The sequence below is a fragment of the Cavia porcellus genome, unplaced genomic scaffold (genome assembly GCF_034190915.1).
Source record: "Cavia porcellus strain 051 isolate PalLab524CR breed Dunkin Hartley unplaced genomic scaffold, mCavPor4.1 scaffold_18, whole genome shotgun sequence".
NCBI classification, from domain to species: Eukaryota; Metazoa; Chordata; class Mammalia; order Rodentia; family Caviidae; genus Cavia; species Cavia porcellus.
This window is the reverse complement of record NW_026947501.1, coordinates 72,148,389-72,169,824: the sequence shown is the minus strand read 5'-3', so window position 1 is coordinate 72,169,824 and position 21,436 is coordinate 72,148,389. Positions and strand designations below refer to the sequence as shown.

The 21,436-nt window shown below is 45.6% G+C and overlaps 1 protein-coding gene across 7 annotated transcripts in view; it reads left to right on the top strand.

The window, feature by feature from the left end:
* Positions 1 to 21,436, top strand: part of Htt (huntingtin) — a 145,926-nt gene that overhangs the window by 79,878 nt on the left and 44,612 nt on the right. For 4 of the 7 annotated variants that reach the window (XM_063230279.1, XM_063230275.1, XM_063230277.1 and 1 more), the window contains 11 exons: positions 562 to 672; positions 2,455 to 2,532; positions 2,968 to 3,191; positions 5,504 to 5,582; positions 5,706 to 5,867; positions 7,983 to 8,038; positions 9,096 to 9,244; positions 13,894 to 14,030; positions 15,225 to 15,341; positions 20,041 to 20,205; positions 20,428 to 20,663. In XM_063230279.1, coding sequence (XP_063086349.1) covers positions 562 to 672; positions 2,455 to 2,532; positions 2,968 to 3,191; positions 5,504 to 5,582; positions 5,706 to 5,867; positions 7,983 to 8,038; positions 9,096 to 9,244; positions 13,894 to 14,030; positions 15,225 to 15,341; positions 20,041 to 20,205; positions 20,428 to 20,663 — 1,514 coding nt within the window. The remainder of the gene's footprint in view (positions 1 to 561; positions 673 to 2,454; positions 2,533 to 2,967; positions 3,192 to 5,503; positions 5,583 to 5,705; positions 5,868 to 7,982; positions 8,039 to 9,095; positions 9,245 to 13,893; positions 14,031 to 15,224; positions 15,342 to 20,040; positions 20,206 to 20,427; positions 20,664 to 21,436) is intronic. The other 3 variants (XM_003461856.5, XM_013157718.3, XM_063230276.1) reach the window with 2 other exon arrangements.

The following is a 21,436-nucleotide window of genomic DNA, read 5'->3' as shown; positions in this document are numbered from 1 at the left end:
TTCTCCATCCCCTTTTTCTGAGACTTTATGTCTTTGTTCCTGACCCACCCTTGAGTCCATAAAGTAATGGAATTACTATATAGTTTAATTTAAAAAGTCCTTTAGATTCCTAATTTAATATGTCCTAAGACTAATTTAATATTTTATGGCAACCAGGCTGAATGACTGTGTAAAGTTGGTAATGGTTTCTTCTAGGGACCCAGTGTATATAGAGAGGACTTTGTGTTTACCTCAGTATATACTAGGCATAAGGAACACTTCACAGTTTTTTCGCATTGTGACTTAGGTTAGGAATTGTTTCTTTCCGTAGTGTCTGCAGAACTTGAAAGATAATCTTCTTTGTATAGCTGTCTGGCAGACGAGTTTCCTTTTCCTGGTATTTTCACAGTGCCCAAAAGTGAGCAAGTAGCCAGAGTCACCAGAATTGGGGAGCACACAGGGGTACGTGGGCTGTGCGGCAGAAGCATCTCGCTGCAGCCCACGGCATTTGTGTCTTTGTTGTAGATAACCAGACCACGGCGGTGCCAGTAACCGTGTACTCTCTCCTTCCACCTTGCCAAGGTCACCTTGGATCTTCAGAACAGCACTGAAAAGTTTGGGGGGTTCCTGCGCTCTGCCTTGGACGTTCTCTCCCAGATTCTAGAGCTGGCGACACTGCAGGACATTGGGAAGGTTTGTGTCTGTTTCACCTCCTCCTCAAGCTGTGGCCAGGACACCCAATGTGTACCCTCGGGGAACCCAGGAATGGGACCTGGTGCTCCAGATCCATCCCAGGAGCAGCAGGAACTTGGGGAGACCAGGCCCTGAGCCCACATGCTCATGGCAAATACGCAAGTCTCAGTCACATCCTCACTGTGGAATGTGTGTAGGTCTCAGTTCTCTCTGTGTCCTGTTTTCAGTGTTAGTTTGTTACCATGGGTGGGCTTAGACCCGTTATTATAGAAAACTGGGTTTAAAATGTGTTTATAGAGCCCTTTGTTTCTTCATGTTAGCTTCTTGGGTGGAAAGGGGCAAAACCCATGTCGGTGAGGGTGTGACAGTGGCCCTGTCCCTGCCTCAGGAGCAGCAGGGATTGGAGCTCCTGGTCTTTGTTTTCTCTCCCATCTCAAGTCTGTAGGAGACAGTGACAGTGCTGTGTGGTAAACGCCTGGGCCTGCGCCACTCACAGATGCAGTGCTTTGGCTCTGTTGAGTGTCATTTCTGTTAGCTTCAGGGGAACACAGTGCAAACACGTGTTCCAGTGAAAGGCGGGGCACTTTTTCCTGGGTGTCTGTCAGGGTGGTTCCAGGATTCTTCCCAGCTCTCAGCAGAACCCACTGGGATGCATGTCCCTTCAGTAAAATTGTGGTGCACTTAAACAATCTGTGTATGTCCTCTAAATATCTTGTGTGACTCCATGATCTTAATGTAAATGTGTATCAGAGGTGTTATGCTGTGTGGTTCAGGAAATAGTGACTAGCAGAAAAAGTCTGCACATGTTCTCTGGAGACACTCGCTAAGTCCTTATCTGATCTACATACAGGTTTCCCTAGCTTTAATCACTGAACCATTATTGCTTCTCTCCTGTCCCTTGCACTATCCCTTTTTATAGCTAGTGACTGTGTCACACATCAGTAAAGGCTAGGTAGTGTTCTGATGTGTTGACACGCAGTCGTCCCTCTCCTGTAAAACCTGAGCACTGTCCTTTTTCCCTTTTTCTAGAAATTTGATCTGTCTTTTCTTATCTCTTACATTTCTACTCTTTGGATGCAGTTGTAGCAGCTGCTTTTAATGTATTTGGCTGATTCTGAAATGTTGCCAGTTCTGGGCAGTTTTGGGCCAATAAATAGGTCCAGGTCCTCACTATGGATTTGGTCCTCACTATGGATTCCTGCCTCCTTACATGCATGCTGATCTTTGTTGGATACCCCAATGTGAGTTTCATTGTTGGGTGCTAGGTGTTTTTTTGTTGGTTTGTTTGTATTTGTGTTTTTGTTTGGTGTCGTGGATCGAACTCACGTCCTCGAGTTTGCCAAGGAGGCACTTACACCGCTGAGCTAAACCTTCTGCCAGGTGCCAGGTGTTTTTGTATTTCTGTGAGCTGTTGTTCTGGGATTCATTCAATTCAGCTATGTATTGTGGTCAGCTGGACAGGCCCTGGGGCTCTGCAGAGGCAGAGCTTTTCATTCTGTGCACACTTGTGACTTCTTGGTCTGCAGACAGAATTGAATGAGTAGAAGTAGATACTTGATAAAGCAGTTAAGAAATAGAGGAGTGAAAGATTGGTTATCCTAGATCTGCTTGGATTTCAGGGTCTTTGACTAGTCAAGATGACGGATTTAAAACCTTTCTTTGATTTTTCCTCTGATGTTCACACAGTTAAAATGAAGGTATTTTTTTCCTTGCTTTCTGTCTCGGAGTCACACAATGGTGGGCTGTGTGTAAGTCACTTAACATCTCACTGTCTTCTCCCAGTGTGTTGAAGAGATCCTGGGCTACCTGAAGTCCTGCTTTAGTCGGGAACCGATGATGGCTACTCTTTGCGTGCAGCAGGTGAGAGTGCTGTCTCATTGTCCTTCTCAGAAAATCCTCCTGGCTTAGCCACTGCATATTGCTTCTCCTTCAGAAGCTGTGGCGTGGGGGGGGGTCGGATGGGGGGCTGTGATCCAAGCTATCATTTGGTCGTTCCATGATTAGGCCAGTGGGGTTGTCCTCTCCCTCCCAGGCGGTTGTGGACCATCACTTCATCACTATGGAGGACCCGAAGACATCAGAAACTGCACGGGCCCTTGCCACTTTACCCCTTTCTTAATGTGCCTAAGGTCTGTTGTCCGAAGCCCAGTCTCAGTTATAGGGAAGCCCAGACTCTTCCCACAGCAGTGGTCTCACAAGGTCACAACCAGAATTGCATAGGTTTGAGGGAGAATCTTAAAGTGTCGCTCATGCTAGATTTAATCAACTACTGGTACTTCCCTTCTTTCCCTCCAGCTTTTGAAGACTCTCTTTGGGACAAACCTAGCCTCCCAGTTTGATGGCTTATCTTCTAACTCCTGCAAGTCGCAAGGCCGAGCACAGCGTCTTGGCTCTTCTAGTGTGAGGCCGGGCCTATATCACTACTGCTTCATGGCCCCCTACACCCACTTTACGCAGGCCCTTGCGGATGCCAGCCTGAGGAACATGGTGCAGACGGAGCAGGAGCACGACAACTCGGGGTACCACTTTGGTGGGATTGGCCCCCTTTGGAGGCACGAAACAGCCAGGAGGGAATATTTGGAAAAGAATTTAAAAATCAAGATGTTAGCATCTGTCAGTAATCCACAATTCAGCAAAGTCTGGGAAATGCAGCTGATACAAAGATGAGGAAGAGGCAACTCCTGCCTTCTCCAAGCACCTGGTCCAGCCAGTAGGCTGAGCGTTGGGGTGTATGTCTCAGGCATGGAGCTGCCTGAGAAGCATCCGTGCTCCTTCCCAGTGTACCCACAGACCAGATCGGGGTGTACACTGTCTTCCTGTGTTGGGAACTTACTTCCTAATGCTCCTGAGTACCATTTTCCCATTTCCTCTATGGTAACGTGGTGTGTATTGGTAGCATTTGGGGAGGTCTATAAGATGAAAGATCACCTTCAAAGTAGCAGAGCAATGCTAGTGTTTACAGGTATTAGAAGGGCATAGAAAAATTTATGGATATATTAAAAAATCTATTGGAATATTACTTTGTGTTTTATAAACTAATAGCTACAGCATGCCTATAATCCTAGCACTATTGATAGTTGAGGCAAGTGGATCGCAAGTTTTAACCCAAATGGCATGTTATGTCCCAAATGAGATTCTGTCTCAGAAGGAGTGGAGAAGAGCCTGGGATGTAGCTAAATGTGAAGATCCTGGGTTCACTCCGTGGTTTAACCAATGGCCCCTCTTAAAAAACAAAACTAAACAACACCTTTATGACTAAGGTCTCTTTTCATGTAAGTTTGTAGTTTGATCCTTGGAGTACAGAAAGTCTTCTCCCTCCCTGCTTTCCTCAACAAACCCAAGACCTTGTACTTGCTAAGTGAACCCTATTCCACTGAGCTACCTCCTAGCCCATGTATTTTTTTGTTTTTGTTTTGTTTTGTTTTTTGTCTTTTTGAGTCAGGGTTTCACTGTGCTGTTTAAGTTGGCCTTGAACTTACTTCGTAGCCCAGGCTGGCCTCAAAATTGGAGCAGTTGTCCTACCTCAGTCTCCTGAGTGCTAGGAATACAGGCATGCGACACTATGACTGGCCCTATATGTGTTTCAGTTACCGTCATTTTTAGCAAAGACTTGAGTTGCCACTATGTACAGTAATAGCAGCAGAGTCTTTGTTTTTCCCTTCATAAATATAGTCATCAAATACCTGCAATTCAGGAATTTGAAAGAATTCACATCTAAAAGTCAGAAATCAAGGAAAATACCCATGTTCTAGGTGTTACGTTGGTGACATACAGACATTCCTTGTTTAATGACTTACTTGGTTACCGACTGTTTGGACTGATGACTGAGGTACACTGTTTGGATTTGGACTTACAACCCTTGTGTTTGGTACAGTTCTGTGCATCTTGTTTGTTGAGGCTCAGTGTTTTGTTCTGCACAGTGCACCTTGTTTATACAGTGTGGTGACTTCTGTTGGTTGTGCTGTATAGAATAGCACTGTAGTCTTCTATTGTGTTGTATATTGCAGCACTACCTGTAAGAGTTGTGCAAATCAAAGCAAAGTCATCAAGTTGGAGTTTTCTTACACCTCTTCTTTGTTCTGAGTACTGTAATGTACACACTATATACAGTTCCTCATTTAGTGACTAATTTAGGAACCTAGTTGCAGCACCAAAATTTGGTTATTAAATGAGGAATGTCTGTACACACTATATATCCAAGTTCCAGAAATTGTCTATTTGGTAATTATACCCAGTGAACATAAGCAATTGAGCATGTGTATGGCCACATGAATGTGTTACTGGGTGCTTTTTGCCTGTTTGTTTGAGCTGGGTCTCGTGTTGCATAGCCTGGTATCCAGCTTGTGAGATCAAGGATCATCTCTCCTTAGTCTCCTAGTAACTGAGACTACAAGTATGTGCCTCCACACCCAACAATGTTGTGTTGGTCCTGTAATTTCAGATATATTTCATAAAAATAAAAGATAGCATTGATGTGACTATTTATTTTTCTTCCCCAAGAAATCCATATGGTAATTACCAGTCTTCAGTGGCTGTTACCTATCTAAAGTCCTCAGGACTTGAGGAGTGAATTCTCCTTAGCAGAAAAGCTCAGGCTTGAATCACCTTCTCTAGGTGGCCAGACTTAGGCTGGCAGGCAGCTGCACATTCCAGATTGTTTCATGATCTCTGCACGTGCACCTTGTGCTGAGGGATCTTGCAGTTGGGAGTTCCTTCTCCTCATACCTTAATGCTCATGTTGTGAGCATGACATTGGCATGACCTGGAGGGTGGTTGAATGCGAAGAAGACCGCTGACAGAGTTCTCTACTTCCTCTGTTCCCCTCTGGCAGGTGGTTTGATGTGCTCCAGAAGGTGTCCTCCCAGCTTAAGACAAACCTCACAGGTGCCACCAAGAACCGCACAGACAAGGTGAGCGGCTGGCCTTGGGCCGATTGTGGCCCTGTCATGTGAACACAGGCACTCGAGACCCCAGGTAGCCTGCCTGGAGCTTTTGGTGGATGTGTACTCACAGGTTCTTCCTCTTTTGAACAGAATGCTATTCACAACCACATTCGTTTATTTGAGCCTCTTGTCATAAAAGCTTTGAAACAGTACACCACGACAACCTCCGTGCAGTTGCAGAAGCAGGTTTTGGATTTGCTGGCGCAGCTGGTTCAGTTACGGGTGAATTACTGTCTTCTGGATTCAGATCAGGTTTGTCATGTTCCTCTGTCCTCCCTCTTGAAGAACAGTGAGGATTACTTTTTCCTCAGTGGTTGCTGCCTCTCACCCCTTGTAAAGAAGTGACAAGTGCAGGAGGCCTGGATGCCCCATGTCTGTGTTGTGCTCTCCTTGGGTTAGCCTTTAAACACCTGCCAGAGGTCTTCCCATGCAGCCCCCAAACCCTCTCTCCAAGATACGTTTGAATTTAAGTTGTACAATGCAAGTTTTTGCAGAATCCAGAGACTTCAAACACTGATTGTTACTTAGGGTAACCTTCAAGCAGTTAAAAAACTTTGCTCACCTCTGTGCTTCTGGACCCTGTGCAGGGAGCTGTGGCCTTGGAGGAGGGTTCGTGTCCTTTCTTTATAGCTGGTCATGTTCCTTTTGGAGGCAGGACTCGTGGTGTCTTCATTGCTTGAAGTTACCTTTAAGTCATCAAAGTAGAACTCATTTGTGGGCTGTGATCTTGGGAAATTTTCTGTATGAGGAAGGAATTTCCTGATATGGAAATACTATAGCTCCCCATTTCCTGTCTTCACAGCCTGTTGCCTTTTTCATTCACCAGAAAGGCTCCATTCCCAGGAGAACCCTGGAAACAGGTTTCCACAGGTGGGCGTTGGGGTGGGTGTCTCAGTGACTTTTTACTCATTGCTGAGACAAAATACCTGAAGCCCAAACTTGGGAAAGGAAAGGTTTATTTCTTACAGTTTTTGGAGGTTTCAGTCCATACTCAGTTGGCTCAAACAGCAAGGAGGAAACAGACAAAAGAGTGAGACACGCCTTCTTCCTGCCATTACATCTTGGCTCCACCCCTAGGCCAGGGTAGCATTTACATCCCCAATCCAAGCCCTAAACAATGAACCAATCACAAATGCACAATGCAAATGCATGAGGCATGGGGGCCACCAACATAAACCATGTCAGGGCATGATGGAGAAGAGTGATGGTGGACTTTGGCCTGGCCTGCCCTGTCATGATTTCTTCCTTTATGAAAGCTCTCCGGAAGAAAGCAGAGTAACTGGCCACTGTTTCTCACTCACCTCCTCTGGCATTTGAGGTAGAGTTGGGGAAAAGCCTGGTCTGTGGCCCTGGTCTTCTGGGCCAGCTTAGGGGCCCAGGGATGAGTGCTTCTGGGGCCAAAGCTGGGTGTCCCAGGGAAGCTAGGGTGCTGTTTGCTGTAGCTGTTAATAACATGTCAGAGACAGTGGTCGTCTTTCGTCCTGTTGGACGAGGTAAAAGCTGGTATGTTCCTGTGATGGCTTTAGGCTGCAGGCTCTTTCTGGACTGTCCTTCATAGATAGAGAAAGTCAGTAGCTCTCTCCACCCTGGCAACAGACTCATCAGCATACTCAGCTATCCTCCCAGATTCTTTCTGTATCTGTTCCACCAGGAGCCTTTTCTCAGAAGTATAGTAATTTTTGTTGCTTCCTTTTGGTGTCCTCAAGTCTCTATCGGCTACTTAGCTCTTGAGAGGGACCAGCTGAGCTTCCTGTGTGCCCTGCTGGTCTCTGCATGTTGACCTCACTGTAGCAAGTACATCCCCTGAGGCCCAGCCCTTTGCCTCACACCACAAAGCGCTCTTTCTGGCCTTCTCACTCCGGTACAAGGTGGGAGACTGGAGCAGACAACCATTACACTCCGTGCAGAGTTGAGGGTCAGTGGGTATGTGTCCTGTGCGTCAACTGTGGGAACTTCCTGTCAGGGCCAGAGTGACACAGACTGGCTGTCCAGCCACTGGCAGCCCCTGCTTCTTCAGGGTTGCACGGGACTGAATGTGGGTAGAGGGAGAAAACTTGGGCGTCATGCTGCTCGAGTCACCTCTGCTGGCAGCTCGTGGTCTCCAGTTGTGACTGGGGTGATACCTGGAATTTATTATTGGGTTTCCCAATGAGGTTTCACCTCAGTGTTTGGTGAACTTGATTTTGAAGGGATTGTCAAAGTGTTCTGCAGTTACCTTGTCTGACTTAAAAGTAGATTTGAGTTCTTGATTGTAAACAAATCAGGAATCTTGTTACAATTTCGCACAGATGTGCAGGAAGAAAAGAAAGCTGGTGTTTACATTTTGATCCCACTGTTGACATGCAAATCTTATTTTTCTGCCTGCAGGTGTTCATCGGATTTGTGCTCAAGCAGTTTGAATACATTGAAGTGGGCCAGTTCAGGTGAGCATTTCATTGTTTTAAAGTTTTTATCCCCGTTGTAAGCATGTATGTAATTTCAGGTTATTAAAATAAAGATGTTTCCTTTGATAGACTATTAGACATCTTGTCTGTTTTTGGACTCTCCTCCACCCCCAAGGAAATCTGAGTAATGTGTATGTATTTTTATTTCTCTTAAAAATTAATGAGACTTTCTCTGGTCTTGTATAGAAGTAGTTCTGTGCCTGGTAATTATGTATGTTGTCAGTTTCATTCCACATTTCAAAGCATTTAAAGATATAATAGATTTCTAAATCTTGTCTGATAGAGCACTGCTTCTTCTCATCTTAAAAAAGCAATTTTTAGGGATGTTTTTATTGACAGTGATTGTGCACTTTAGTACATTGACTATGGTTTTTCCTTGCTAGACATTAAGAGTTTAGTATATCTTGACATGCCTGTTACAGGTTTGTAAGCACAGTGATTAAAAATAAAGTCTCAATGGGTGCTGTGGCACACACGTGTAATCCCAGCACTTGGAAGGCTGAGGCAAGAGGATTGTTGCAAGTTCGACACCAACTTGGGCTACAAAATAATCTCAAGGCCAACCTGAACAGCATAACAAGACCCTGTCTCTCTCACTAAATAAATAAATAAAAACATAAATAAAGTCTCAAGTTTCCGAAGGACTTAGTAATTTATAAGCGGCTGTAGAAGGAATGTTTATCAAGTCCCTTGGGAGCTTGATTGTTTTCTAATTATATAAGACACCCTTATGTAGTTTTGGGCAAAGTGCTTTTTTTCCCTCGAGTCTGTGTCTTTATCAGTGAAAGAGTAGATGGGGAAGTGAGAATCAGATCATACCTGCTGGTCATCCCATGCTGCCAGCTGCCCCCCACCTGCTGCTACGTGGCCTCCCAGACCCCGCTGCCCGCATGTTGGAATTAAGTTAGGTTGCTGGGCTGCTTTTGCTTAGGACACTCTGTTTCAATGCCTAGTCTTGAGTTATTCTGTGTCATTTATATTGATCCTGTATCTTAGTTGTAAAAAGAAATGGCTAACTGGTTGTTTTTATTTCCAGGGAATCAGAGGCAATTATTCCAAACATCTTTTTCTTCCTGGTATTACTGTCTTATGAACGATACCATTCAAAGCAGATCATTGGAATTCCTAAAATCATCCAGCTGTGCGATGGCATCATGGCCAGTGGGAGGAAGGCTGTGACACACGGTAACAGAGCACACTTCCCGTCTTCGTTGTCACGTGTGCCTGACTGTGTTCATCTTCTCTCACTGAAGTCAGTTCTGAATGCTGGCTCTGTGTTGTGTGGGGCTGTGTGTGCACACATGTGTGTGTCAGTGTGTCATGCGTGTGTGTGTGCACGCACGTGCATGTCCGTATGTGTGCTTTTGGACACAGAGATGTTTAGGAAAAGACCAGTTGTATACTTATGAGAGTTTATGATTTAATTAGGAAAAACATAAAAAATATAAAAAGTAAATAGAAATGTTACTGTCTGTATGAAACAGAAAATCTGTAATTTTTAAAATTTTAATTTGTAAGCTGGGTGTAGTGGCTCATGCCTGTAATCCCAGCACTCAGGAGGCTGAGGCAGGAGGATCGTTGCGAGTTATAGACCAGCCTAGGCTACATAGTAAGCTCAAGGCCAGCCTGAACTGCACAGCAAGACCCTATCTCAAAAAGACAAAAAAAAAAAATCTTAACTTTTTTTTTTGTAAGATTGGAGAGCAAATCATAGGGCTTCAGATGTACTAGGCAAGTAGTGCCACTGAGCTGTACTTCAGCCCCACAAAATTTTAAACTTGAATCTCCCTTCACATTTTCATTTGTTTTACATTGGTGTAAGAGGGTATAGTTGGACTTTGATTTGGGGCTGTTTTGCTTCGCTCATTGTTTTTACAGAAGCTTAAATTGGGACCCTGGCAAGTGGTCAAGTATTCAGTCAGCTTCCTTTTTTTTTTTTTTTTTTTTTTTGTCTTTTTCCTTTTTATCGGTACCGGGGATCGAACTCACGACTGCCTGCTTGCAAGGCAGGCGCTTATGCCGCTGAGCTAAACCCCCAGCCCCCAGCTTCCTTTTTTTTTTGTCTTTTTACTTTTTATCAGTAACGGGGATCGAACTGACGACTGCCTGCTTGCAAGGCGCTTATGCTGCTGAGCTAAATCCCCAGCCCCCTCAGTCAGCTCCTTCACAGCGTGTGGGAGCAAGAGGAGAAACGAGTTAAGAGCACATTGTAAATCTGTAGCCCTTTAGAACTCATTGTCCGGGATTTCCCTTTTGGTCCATCCTTGCTCCTTTGCCAGTTATCTTAGTTACTTTTATCTCATTGCTGAGACAAAATGCCTGACACCCAAAGTTAAAAGGGGGAAGGTTAATTTAGATCACAGTTTGTAGAGGTTTCAGTTTGTAAACAGCTGACTCGAAGGCAGGGTGGTACATAGCAGAGGGACAACAGTTCATGGCAGCAGAAGACAGCAAAAGCAAAAAGTGAGAAGTGAGAGCAGACCTCTTTCTTGCCTTTATATTGTATACAGGCTATCCACCCTAGGGTAGATGTAGAATTCACACTCTTAATCACAGGATTGGACCATAAGTCAATCGCAGACTCTAGAAGCCCATCCTTATGACTGCATGAGGCATTGTGGGGACATCTAGATGCAAACAGTAACATTCCACCCCTGACCACCCAAAGACTCATACACATCCCTTTATACAAAAGGCATATAGTCCATTTCCACAAGATGCTAAGGTTCTAACAGATTCAGCATTCTGCAAAGTCCCAAATCCCAAGTCAGCTCTGAGATTTAAGGTAAACTCTTAGCCACAAGCTCCTATACAAGTGAAAAGAAAGTCAAACACTTCTAACATTCAGTGGCACAAGATGAACATTTCCATTCCAAAAGTTACAAACAAAGATACAAAGGAATGCAACCAAAGCAAGTCCAAAATCCAACAGGAAAAACATTAAATCCCATAGTTCTACTTCTAGCATCCCCAGCATTCTGTGTCATGAACTCCAAATGGCTTGGTGTGGCTCCGCCCCTATGGCATTGCTTGGGGGGTTGTAGCTCCCATGCCTTCTTTCTGGGGCCGGCTTTGCTTCTTCCTTACAGCTTTCCTCAGAAGATTCACATTCCTGGCTTCTGCAAACTTCTGGGGTTTCCAGTGCTCATGTAGCTTCACATGCACAGCTTCATATACTGCTGTCTTTTGGACACGCTGCCTGACTTCCTAGCTGATCTGAAATCTGGGCAAAAAGCCTTCTGAACCCACAGTTCTTCCATTTTCCATGTACCCAAAACCAGCACCATTTGGATGATGACAAGGTCTACTGCCAGCAGGAGCAGTAGCCAGGCTTCCTCCCTCTTTCTTGACTATAGGGATCTAGTGCCCGAATCTCTGAGCACTCTGAATCCAATTCTGAGGAACAAATTCTCAATGCTGCTGCAATTCTTGGAGCACGGTGCTCCATAGCTCTCTTCTCAAAGCAGTCTTTCACTTTTGCAGTTTGAAGCTGCAAAGAATGGCATCCTGCTGCCTTTTGTGATGCCTTCAGGCCATCTTTTCTACTCTATTGTTTTTTCTTAGCAGTCAGGATCTCTACTGCTCTATCTATCTTTGCCATTCTCAACTTTACTGGAGCTTCCTTTCTGGCCAAACAGAATATTTTGAGTGGGGCTAGGCTCTTTGCATTTGATTCTCAACATAAATTTGGCTAATAGCTGCCAATAGTAGCCGTGCCACCATCTTAGTACTAGTCTGTCTTGAAATTACTCCTGCCAGAATAATTACTCGGCCACCCCTAATCTCAGTCTCGGTCAAAGTCTCAGGACATGAGCAAAATGCAGACAAACTTTCTGCCAACCTATGAGACACATTATCTGGAGTCAAACAGCCGATGCAGTCCTTCCCAACAGAAACCTCCCGAGTCTGGTCTTTATTGGCAGGAATTCTGTCAGCCTTCTGGTCTTCTGAGCTGTCCATAGTCTCCCATACAGAGCAGCCTAAGGTGTGCCAGACCTACTTTTCCATCCAGAATCTCCAAACCTTTCCAGATTTCCCGGGGCTGGGGATTTAGCTCAGTGGCATAAGCGCCTGCCTTGCAAGCAGGCAGTCGTGAGTTCGATCCCCGGTACTGATAAAAAGGAACAGACTTCCACAAGCCATTCCCAGAGGCTCCTGAACCACATGGACAGGTACAGTCTCAGCAAGGACCCAACTTCTCTGGTACTAGATTCTGGAACAAGGAATAGCCACCGCCTTTTTGCTCTTGTTGCTTTTACTCATGTTGCCCTCTGCTCCCATGATCTGTACCCCTCTACCATGTACCACCTTGTCTTAGAGCCAGCTCATTATGGACTCACATCACTACAAACTAAGCTAAACAACTTTTCCCCCTTTTAACTTTGGGTGTCAGGTATTTTGTCTCAGCAGCAAGAGAAAAGTAAGTTACCAGGAATCTAAGCTTTTGCCCTTTGGTAGGTACACATCCTCAGACTCTTACAAACCCACAGAGGGGAAAAAGGCACTGCCACACCACTCCACACCCACCACATCTGCATCTGTGTGTGCAGGAAAAGCACGGGCAGAGTGGTACTGAGAGACAAGGTGAGGCCTCAGTAGATTGGTGCCTCAGCAAAGTATTGAATGCTGAAATCCTAGAGTTCAGGTCACTGGATTTAGTTAAAAATACAGATATCAGGCGTGGTGGTACATGCCTGTAACCCTGGCACTTGGGAGGATGAGGCAGCCTGGGCTACAAAGTGAACTCAGGGCCAGCCTGACCTTCATAGGGAGACTCTGTCTCAAAAACACCAAAGCAAAACAAAACAAACAAACACAAATGTCGAATACAGGGAACTGAAGTTTCTTGGACTTAGAGAATCTTTGAACGGAGAACTCTGAGTCAACCAAAGCCAGTACTGTCTATTAAGTGTGTGCTTCGTAGGTGGAAGATGGGCAAGTTTACCAAGGTGTGTATATCCTTAGGGGCAAGGAGTACAGGGAGTGTCACAGAGGATCCCTGTGAGGGTCAGGTACGTGTGTGAGCCGCAGGTTTATGGATTAGTCAAAGCCATTTGTTCTGTAACTTTGCTATGTTGTTGTAGTACAAAGTGAAACTAGTTTTACTCCTGTTTTGGATTGCTGTGAGACCTGGGGAAAACTTTTTATCCATATGAGATAATAAGTTCACTTAAAACATTTCTAAACCATAACTAAATATATTTATTCCATAGGAAAAGTATCCTTTTTATTTTTAGGTAAATCAAATTGGTTTTGCATGGATTTGCTAATTTGATTATTTGAAAGTTTTATTATTTTTAAATTGAATTTGAATCACCTTTTATCAGAAGTGTTGTTATATTGTAGATGTTCTACAGTTCTTTTTCTTTTCTTTTTTTTTTTTTTTTTTTTTTTTTTTTATGGTACTGGGGCATCACATACATTTGGCAAGCTCTTTACCACAAGCTACATCCCAATCCTCATTTATTCATTCTTTCATTTATTTATTTTAATTTATTGAAAAAGGATCTCATTATGTAGTCCAGGATGGCCTGGAACTCACAGTGTAGCCCTGGCTGGTTTTGAACTTGAGGCGATCCTCCTGCCTCAGCCCCTGAGTGCTGGGATTACAGGTGTGCGCTCCCATGCCTGACCCAGTCCTTTTTTATAAGAACTCTTCACAGAACTCTTGTGTTCAGAAGATCCTTGACTTTCTCCTTAATGATTTCACAACACTCATTATCAATCAGACTTCATTCATTCTTTATGACAAACAAGTATGCATTGGGGTTTTATTGCATCAAAGTACTTGAAAGGCATTTAGACCCATCTAACATAAGCTCTCACGCCCACAGCAATCCCAGCTCTGCAGCCCATAGTCCATGACCTTTTTGTGTTAAGAGGAGCAAATAAAGCTGATGCGGGGAAGGAGCTTGAAACCCAGAAGGAGGTGGTGGTGTCAATGCTGTTGAGACTCATCCAGTACCATCAGGTAGGAGGGAGGTACGGCGGCGTAGTCCCAGGACGTGGGAGGGAGAGGGGTAACAGCACTGGCACCTGGGACAGCCTGGTGGCAAGAGGTGCAGTAGGCCTATGATGGAGAACCTTTCGGAGCTTCCAACTGTAACAGCCTGCAGTGCATATGTGCCACGGGTTCTCAGCAGTGCAGCCAGGTGTGTCTTTAAAGCCCACGCTGTCCAGGTTAAGTCTTGTTTTCCTGCTGTTTTGACAGGGTCATGGTCTTGTTCTGTGAGCTGATTTCTGATTGTTTTCTTCAAGGGGGAGCAAGAATTTGAAGACATTTGGAGACAGCTCAGGCTCAGCTTTCTTAGTTTCTGTTGTAAACCTGTGCTGTTGCATGAGCCACACTTATTTCTCTGTTGTTGAATCTTTATGAAACCAGAAGCTTTCCTCAGGGAAACAGCACTTGTGAACTCATGTTTTGATCAGTCTGTGTGATACTTAATGAAATACTTATGGTTCATTCCCTATTACAGTAATGTTTAAAGTACCACAGAACGTTTTGAGAGTAAGCAGCTGCTCTTAGTGAGCCAGCGTGTCCTGCGGTAGCCAGTGTGCCCAGTGATAGCTCTCTAAGCTTCAGGGCCACGCTGTCTCATCGCAGCCCCTGCTGTCCCCTGTTGCCAAGGCATGGCAGGGTCAGGGAAGCCATGCTCACAAAAGTGGGCAGTGGGCAGCCCTGCATCCTGCTAAGGCAAGTGCCATGCAAGGCACGGTAGGAAGCACATCCCCAAAGAACACTAGCATGAAATTGATGCATGTGAAAGTGTGGTAGCACCATCAAGATAGTTTAGTTGGGGTGTACTGGAGTCTTCCCAGAAGTTAATGAGGATGCTTTTTATTTTGTGTCTTTTATCTCATGGTGGTGAAGTCTTGTAATTTCTATGGGGATAACACTGATCACAAGTTACCCTGAGTAAAAGAAGCAGGAAGACCTCGCTGGTCTCTTGCTTGTGTGTTCTCATGATTCCTCCATTCATGTGTGCTGGGGTTAGGACTATATCTGCTTCCTCTGACTCCATAGTGCTTGGGGTGTCACCTCTGCTTTTGTCCCAGAGCCTTGAAGCTGCCCTGGGGCCAGTGTGAGACGTGGACTTGTGTGGGGATAGTAGGGTGCGCTGGGCTAGGTGGCTTCCTCAGGGTGCACAAACTTGGGCTCTTGCAGGTGCTGGAGATGTTCATCCTCGTCCTACAGCAGTGCCACAAGGAGAGTGAGGACAAGTGGAAACGGCTTTCTCGACAAGTTGCTGACATCATCCTGCCCATGCTTGCCAAGCAGCAGGTTTGTCACCACAGTCCTGGTTCATTGTCTTGCAGTAATTATGGCTTATTTCAGGGTAGAGTAAGCTCTTGATTAAAGGGGGTTGGTGAACAGCTTTTCGCCAAATTGTAATGTATTCTCCTGTGCTAGTTCTGTGTGCAGTCACAAGGCAAATGATTCTTGTAATTCCTGCAGTAACTCCAGGTTGGGGTTTTCCAAGGAAAAAGGCTCAGAGGGGTCATTTCGATTCCCCTTGTCACACAGTTCAAGAGTGCTAGATATGAGATTACCCCAGTCTCCACAATTTGAGTACTGTTTGATATGACCATGTTCTTCATCTGGTCATTCGGGTATTTGGTTTGTTCTTTAGTTTTCTAGGTTTTCCCTTATCAATTTGTTAAGTAGCTGGGTAGTTACCCATCATTGAATCAGAATTTTTGCCGTCAAAGAACAGGTCTGTAGTTCTCTCAGATGCCATGCAGGAAGTAGTTTAGGCATGTCACCTCAGGTAGAGCCAGGCTGGCCCTGGTCCAGAACCATGTGGGCCCTAGATGTCTCTGCACCTTGGTAGCAGTATCTGAGCCAGGGAGGGTGGAAGGGGCCTGCTGCAGTTGTACCTGGGGCCATCATGTCATCCACAGTACGCAGGCGCTCTGGGTAGCACAATGGCCATGGCTGTTGGTGCTTGGTGAATACTGGCATGAAGAGCTGCTGTATTTGTGAGTTTGCCCCTTTTTGGTTTCCTAAGGCCGCTTGGACAATATCAAATGTCTTGGCTTTTTATTTTTTCTTTTTTTAAATGTCTTGGCTTCTGATGAGATTGGCAGACAGCAGTTTGCAGTGGTCAGGGATGGTGCACCTGTAGGTGGTTATTTCAGAGGGGTGGATTGGGAGCTTGCTTGTTTATCTGTTTGTTTGTTTTTAGACACAGTCTCACTTACGTAGTTTAGACTGGCCTGTAATTTACAGCAGTCCTCCTGCCTCAGTTTCCCAATCCTGGGATAATAGGTATGTGTACCACCACACCGTGTAGGAGTTTTTTCATGTGCACAATTTGTAGAAGGGTGGAGATTGAAGGCCTGATGTATAGTAAGTGCTTAGCTTAATTTGTGCCACTGGGAAAATTGTGATAAAACTTGAAACACTAAGCATGATTCCTGCTGTGGGCCAGCACAGTGTAGGGTTACATTCCAGAGTAGCACTGGCATATTGCATGTACATCAGTCATCTAAGCAGATTTTTTATTTTTGTGGTTTTTGGTACTGAGGCTCTAACTCGCGACCTCATGCTTGCCAGGCAGGCGCCTACACTACTGAGCTAAATCCCTGGCCCTATCTAAGCAGATTGAAAGCAAATGGAATGCCTGCCTTAGAGTGACCATATTGTCGGAAGGAAGGTGAGGGGCAGATTACAGAACAAAAAATTAGAGAAGTATAGAAAATGTCAGTATAGATAATAAATTATAGTATAAAGTATAGATAATAAATTCTCTGTAGAGCTGGGCATGGTGACAGTCATACCTGTAATACTGGCATTCCAGAGGCTAAGGCAAGAGGATTGCTGTGAATTCAGGGCCAATCTGGGCTACAAAGTGAGTTCAAGCCCAGCCTGAACTGAATAGTAAAACTTTATCTCAAAAAGACCAAAAAAACCCAAACCAAAACAAAACAAAAACTTAAGTACTCTATAGAAAAAGCTAAGGAAAAAAGAAATGATGGTAGTGTTGGGGTAAGGGAGACATTGTTCAGTTGGTAGCAGGAAAAAGCCTTGCCTAATAGGCAAAGTGACAGACATCAGGATAAACATGAAAGAAGGCATGGAGTAATTCTTAGAGATCCTTGAGCAAGTGTGTTCTAAGCAAAGTGGACTGTGGTGCAGAAGCCCTGTTAGGATGTGGCAGCCAGCCTGGTAGAGCTGCCACAGGGAAAGGGCAGACTGGGGAGGCCGGCATCATGCATTTGGGAGCCATGTGTGGTTGGAGTTTTGCTCCCAGGCTGTGAAGAGACTCCAGGAGGAGATGGTAGGCAAGGAGGCCCCATGCTAGAGTGTGTTAGCCACTCTTGGATCTGTGAAAGTGAAAGCCCCAAGGTTTGCAGGTGGCTTAGCTGTGGGACTTGTAGAAAAAGCATCATGGGTGGTGTCAGGGTAATGACAGAGCTGACATGGACAAGGCAGGGAGAAGGTCGGAGCCCCCTTGGGTACATTCACTGGCATCTCCTGGTGGTTGCTGTGGGGTGACCATGGCGTTTGGTGCCGGCTGGAGCTGAAGAGAGACTTGAGTTTGCAGCAGATGAAGCCCAGCTGCAGGCAAGAAGCCCAGTGCCTCAGTGCCATAGCCTCTGTGTGGCAGGGGTAAAATATCCAACACACACAACTTCAATGCAGAGGGACTCAGTGTCACTGCTCAGTCTACGGTCATCTGGCTCTAAGACAGAAAGGGCCTGGTGGGAAACAGCTGCTTAGCTCATGGCAGACAGGAAGCCAAGAGAAGATAGAGGAGTTGAGGATAAGAGCACACTCTTCCAGGTCCTACGCTTAGTGATGACCTCCAACCAGGCCCCACCTTGGAAATGAGGTTTTTGAGGGATGATTTAGATCTAAACCCTAACACCCACTGAGTCCACTCACGCAGGAAGTTGTGGAGGAGCCTGCGGTGGGGATCAGAAAGGACCTTCAGTGCCTGGCCAGGAGACCACACTGTTGTGTGTTTCCTAAAGCCATGTTTAAGGAAGGCATGCTAAGCCTGACATGGTGGTGCTGGGGGGGGGGGGCGCTGAGACAGGAGGATTAGGAGTTCTAGCTTCAGCTGCGGCTGAGTTTGGGCCTAGAGCAAGCTAAATAACAAGTCCCTGTCTCAGGCTGGTCTGAGTGCAGTGATATTTACAAGTTAGTGTCTCAGTAAACCAAAAGAAAGAAAAAAAGAAGGTTTTTGTTAAGCTTGGGAACGTACACCTGTAGTCCTAGCTACTCAGGAAGCTGAGGCCAGATATGGCTACTTTTAAGTCTTATCTCAAATGAAATTCAAAAAACAGCTTGGAGTATAGCTCAGCTTGCTTAGCACGTGTGAGGCCCTGGGTTCAGTTTCCAGCAAAACACAGACACACACATGCATATATGCACAGGTATTTCATGGAGGAGCTGTGTTCAAAAAAATCCCACCAATACAGTGTCTGCTTATACTGAGTACTCAACTGGAATTGGCAGTACCAGGGCTGCCAAAGAACAGTTTCATGAGAAGCAGACAGAGGTAGGTTGTAACCACATCATGCTGTGAAAGGGCAAAAAGAGAGGGGTTTATTGGAAGAGGGAACAGAAAGGTGGGGCAGCAGCCAGAGGGAAAGGGGTAAATGTGGTTATACTGACTGAAGCAAAGACCTGCCAAGTACGCGAGCATCATTGCACAGGACGGACAGTTACCATTAAAGTCTCCACTGGCAGGCACAGTGTCAGGATTAGCTAGGAGAGTGGCAGACAGAAATGGCATCTGCACAGGCAGGCCACAGCCCAGAAGTTGAGTGTGGTGTCTGTACCTTAAGGTCTGGCTCCGTGCTGCTGAGTTGTTACAAGGGTGTATGTGTACCAGTCGGCCCTGTCTCGGACTGGTTGAGTACATAAATTCAGTTCGGAGTATTTTACATTCATTAAAAGTAATGTTAGAATTTAAATCAGTTGCCTTGTGACTTACTCTTTCTTTCTTTTTTTGCCTTTTAATTTTTTGGTGCTGAGGACCAAATCTAGGGCTTCCTACTATCTAGACAAATGGTCTACCACTGAGCAAAATCCCCAGCCGCTTACCTAATGTGTTAGTCCTTTTTCCCGTGGCTGGGACAAGATATCTGTTGCTGCAGTGTAAAGGAGGAGAGGTTTATATTGACCTATGGTTTCAGTCCTTAGTCTTCTGACCCCAAGGCAGAAATAGCAGGTCAGAGGGGCATTGCGAGGAGAAGGTGCTCAGCCAGTGGCAGCCAAGAAGTGAAGTGCGGGGAGGAGTCAGGGACAAGAACACAGCTCGGTGACCCTCCTTTTGGGACTAAGCCCCAGCTCTCAACTGCAAGTCAGTGCTCTGATCCATCAGTGAGCACGGTACCCATGATGCACCACTCTAGCTAAACTCAGCACCTTGAGAGTTCACTGTAATCTGAAGTGTGACACTTGCTGGTGCCTGTGAGTAATTTAGGAACACAGAGAAAGGAAACAGGTCTATGTTTGTTACTAACGGGCAGGGCGGTGATCAGATCCAGGTGCAGCTGATTCAGAAAAAAAGCATCATGTGTCATCCCATGTACACACATAGGAAAAGGTATGTGAAATCTGGGTCCAAAGTGTCTATGCACCTGCATCAGGTTGATTACTTCCAGGTGATTCATTTCATACTTAAGTATATTTGACCTTTTCACCAAAAACAAATATTATCTGGATAAAAATCTTTAGTGAAAAGATTTCTACCATGGGGAGAAAACTAGCTGCTAGCATGCTGTCCTGAAAGGTGGCTTGTTGCACTACTGAACTTAGAAAGCCTTTAGTGCGGGGCTGGGGATTTAGCTCAGCGGCATAAGCGCCTACCTTGCAAGCAGGCAGTCATGAGTTCGATCCCTGGTACCGATAAAAAAGATAAAGACCAAAAAAAAAAAAAAAAAAAAGAAAGAAAGAAAGCCTTTAGTGCATGGTGGTAATGGTGACCATGACCTTGTTCCTGGTGCTGTGGGGTTGGCTTTTCCAGTGCAGGCTTATCTGGGAACATCTGCAGTGTTCAATCCCGCAGATGCATATTGACTCTCATGAAGCCCTCGGAGTGCTGAACACCTTGTTTGAGATTCTGGCCCCTTCCTCCCTCCGCCCAGTGGACATGCTTCTGCGCAGTATGTTCGTCACTCCAGACACACTGGTGAGCCTCTCCCAATACCCAGAGCTACAGAGGGCTCCTGTAGACAGAGCCACTACGGAGGATGTGGCAAGGGTGTCACAGGGCTACGTGGGAGAAGCAGTGGTGTAGGGACTCATTGGAATGGTGAACCTGGAGCGATTTTCTTTTATAAAATTGGCATTTGGGGGAAATTTAGTGTTTTTTCTTTCGATAGCTATAACTCACTTACTTTGTCTCCTTTAGGCATCTGTGAGCACTGTTCAGCTGTGGATATCTGGAATCCTAGCCATTCTGAGGGTTCTGATTTCCCAGTCAACTGAAGATATTGTTCTCTCTCGCATTCAGGAGCTCTCCTTCTCGCCCTATTTAATCTCCTGTTCAGTGATTAACAGGTTGAGAGATGGGGACAGTACTTCCACAGCAGAAGAACACAATGAAGGGAAACAATTGAAGAATTCACCAGAAGAAACATTCTCGAGGTACGCTCTGTATCTAAACCTATAGCCAGTGTCTTTGGGAAGTTGCGTGGTGTCTGGTGATTAGTCCGTCTGGAATAATTGCTGGTCTAGCCCCAGCTCTGGGGAAGCTGAAGAGATGTGTGTTGCTGTGTTTTAGTCCAGTTGCCTGACCTGGGGCCCTTGCTGTGTGCTTCTCTTAAGGTTGTGTCACATTCCATTTTGTCCTTATTAAAGACTTGGCAGAGTGGCTCACCATGTACTGGGCAGGGTGTGGTTGGCTTTCTATACAGGCAATAAGGCTGTGTTCAAGCCCTGAGAAAGTCCTAAAAGTTAGACTTGTGTTTGTGCTCACCATGTGCCAAAGGGCTGTGGGCTGTCAGTGGTGAAGAGCTTTCCCTGCCAAGGAGGATGGCACCTGCTACGTACCCACAGTACTGGCCCTGTCTTCCTTCCTCGACCCTGCGAGTTCCCCCAGGCTGCTTTGTGGACAAGTGTCTGTCCCCCGCCAGAGCTTCTCTTAAGTTGTTCCTTCGCAATGCTGCTCTGCCCTGGTGCATTTGGTTGGCTGCCCTTGGTTGCCATCAGGGGAGCCGTTTAGGGCTGCTGAGAGAGATGGACCTGGAGCCTGCTCAATGCCCCTGTGTGGCCTATGGCCCTGTGTGCTTCAGCTGAAGCAAGTTGCTGAAGCTGGTGGTGTACTCAGTGCCTGTGGTGCATTGGAGATGCTCAGTGTGCCATACCTGTGTCTCTGCCTTAGCTGACTTACACTGTATGCCCCATGTATGCTTGGAACT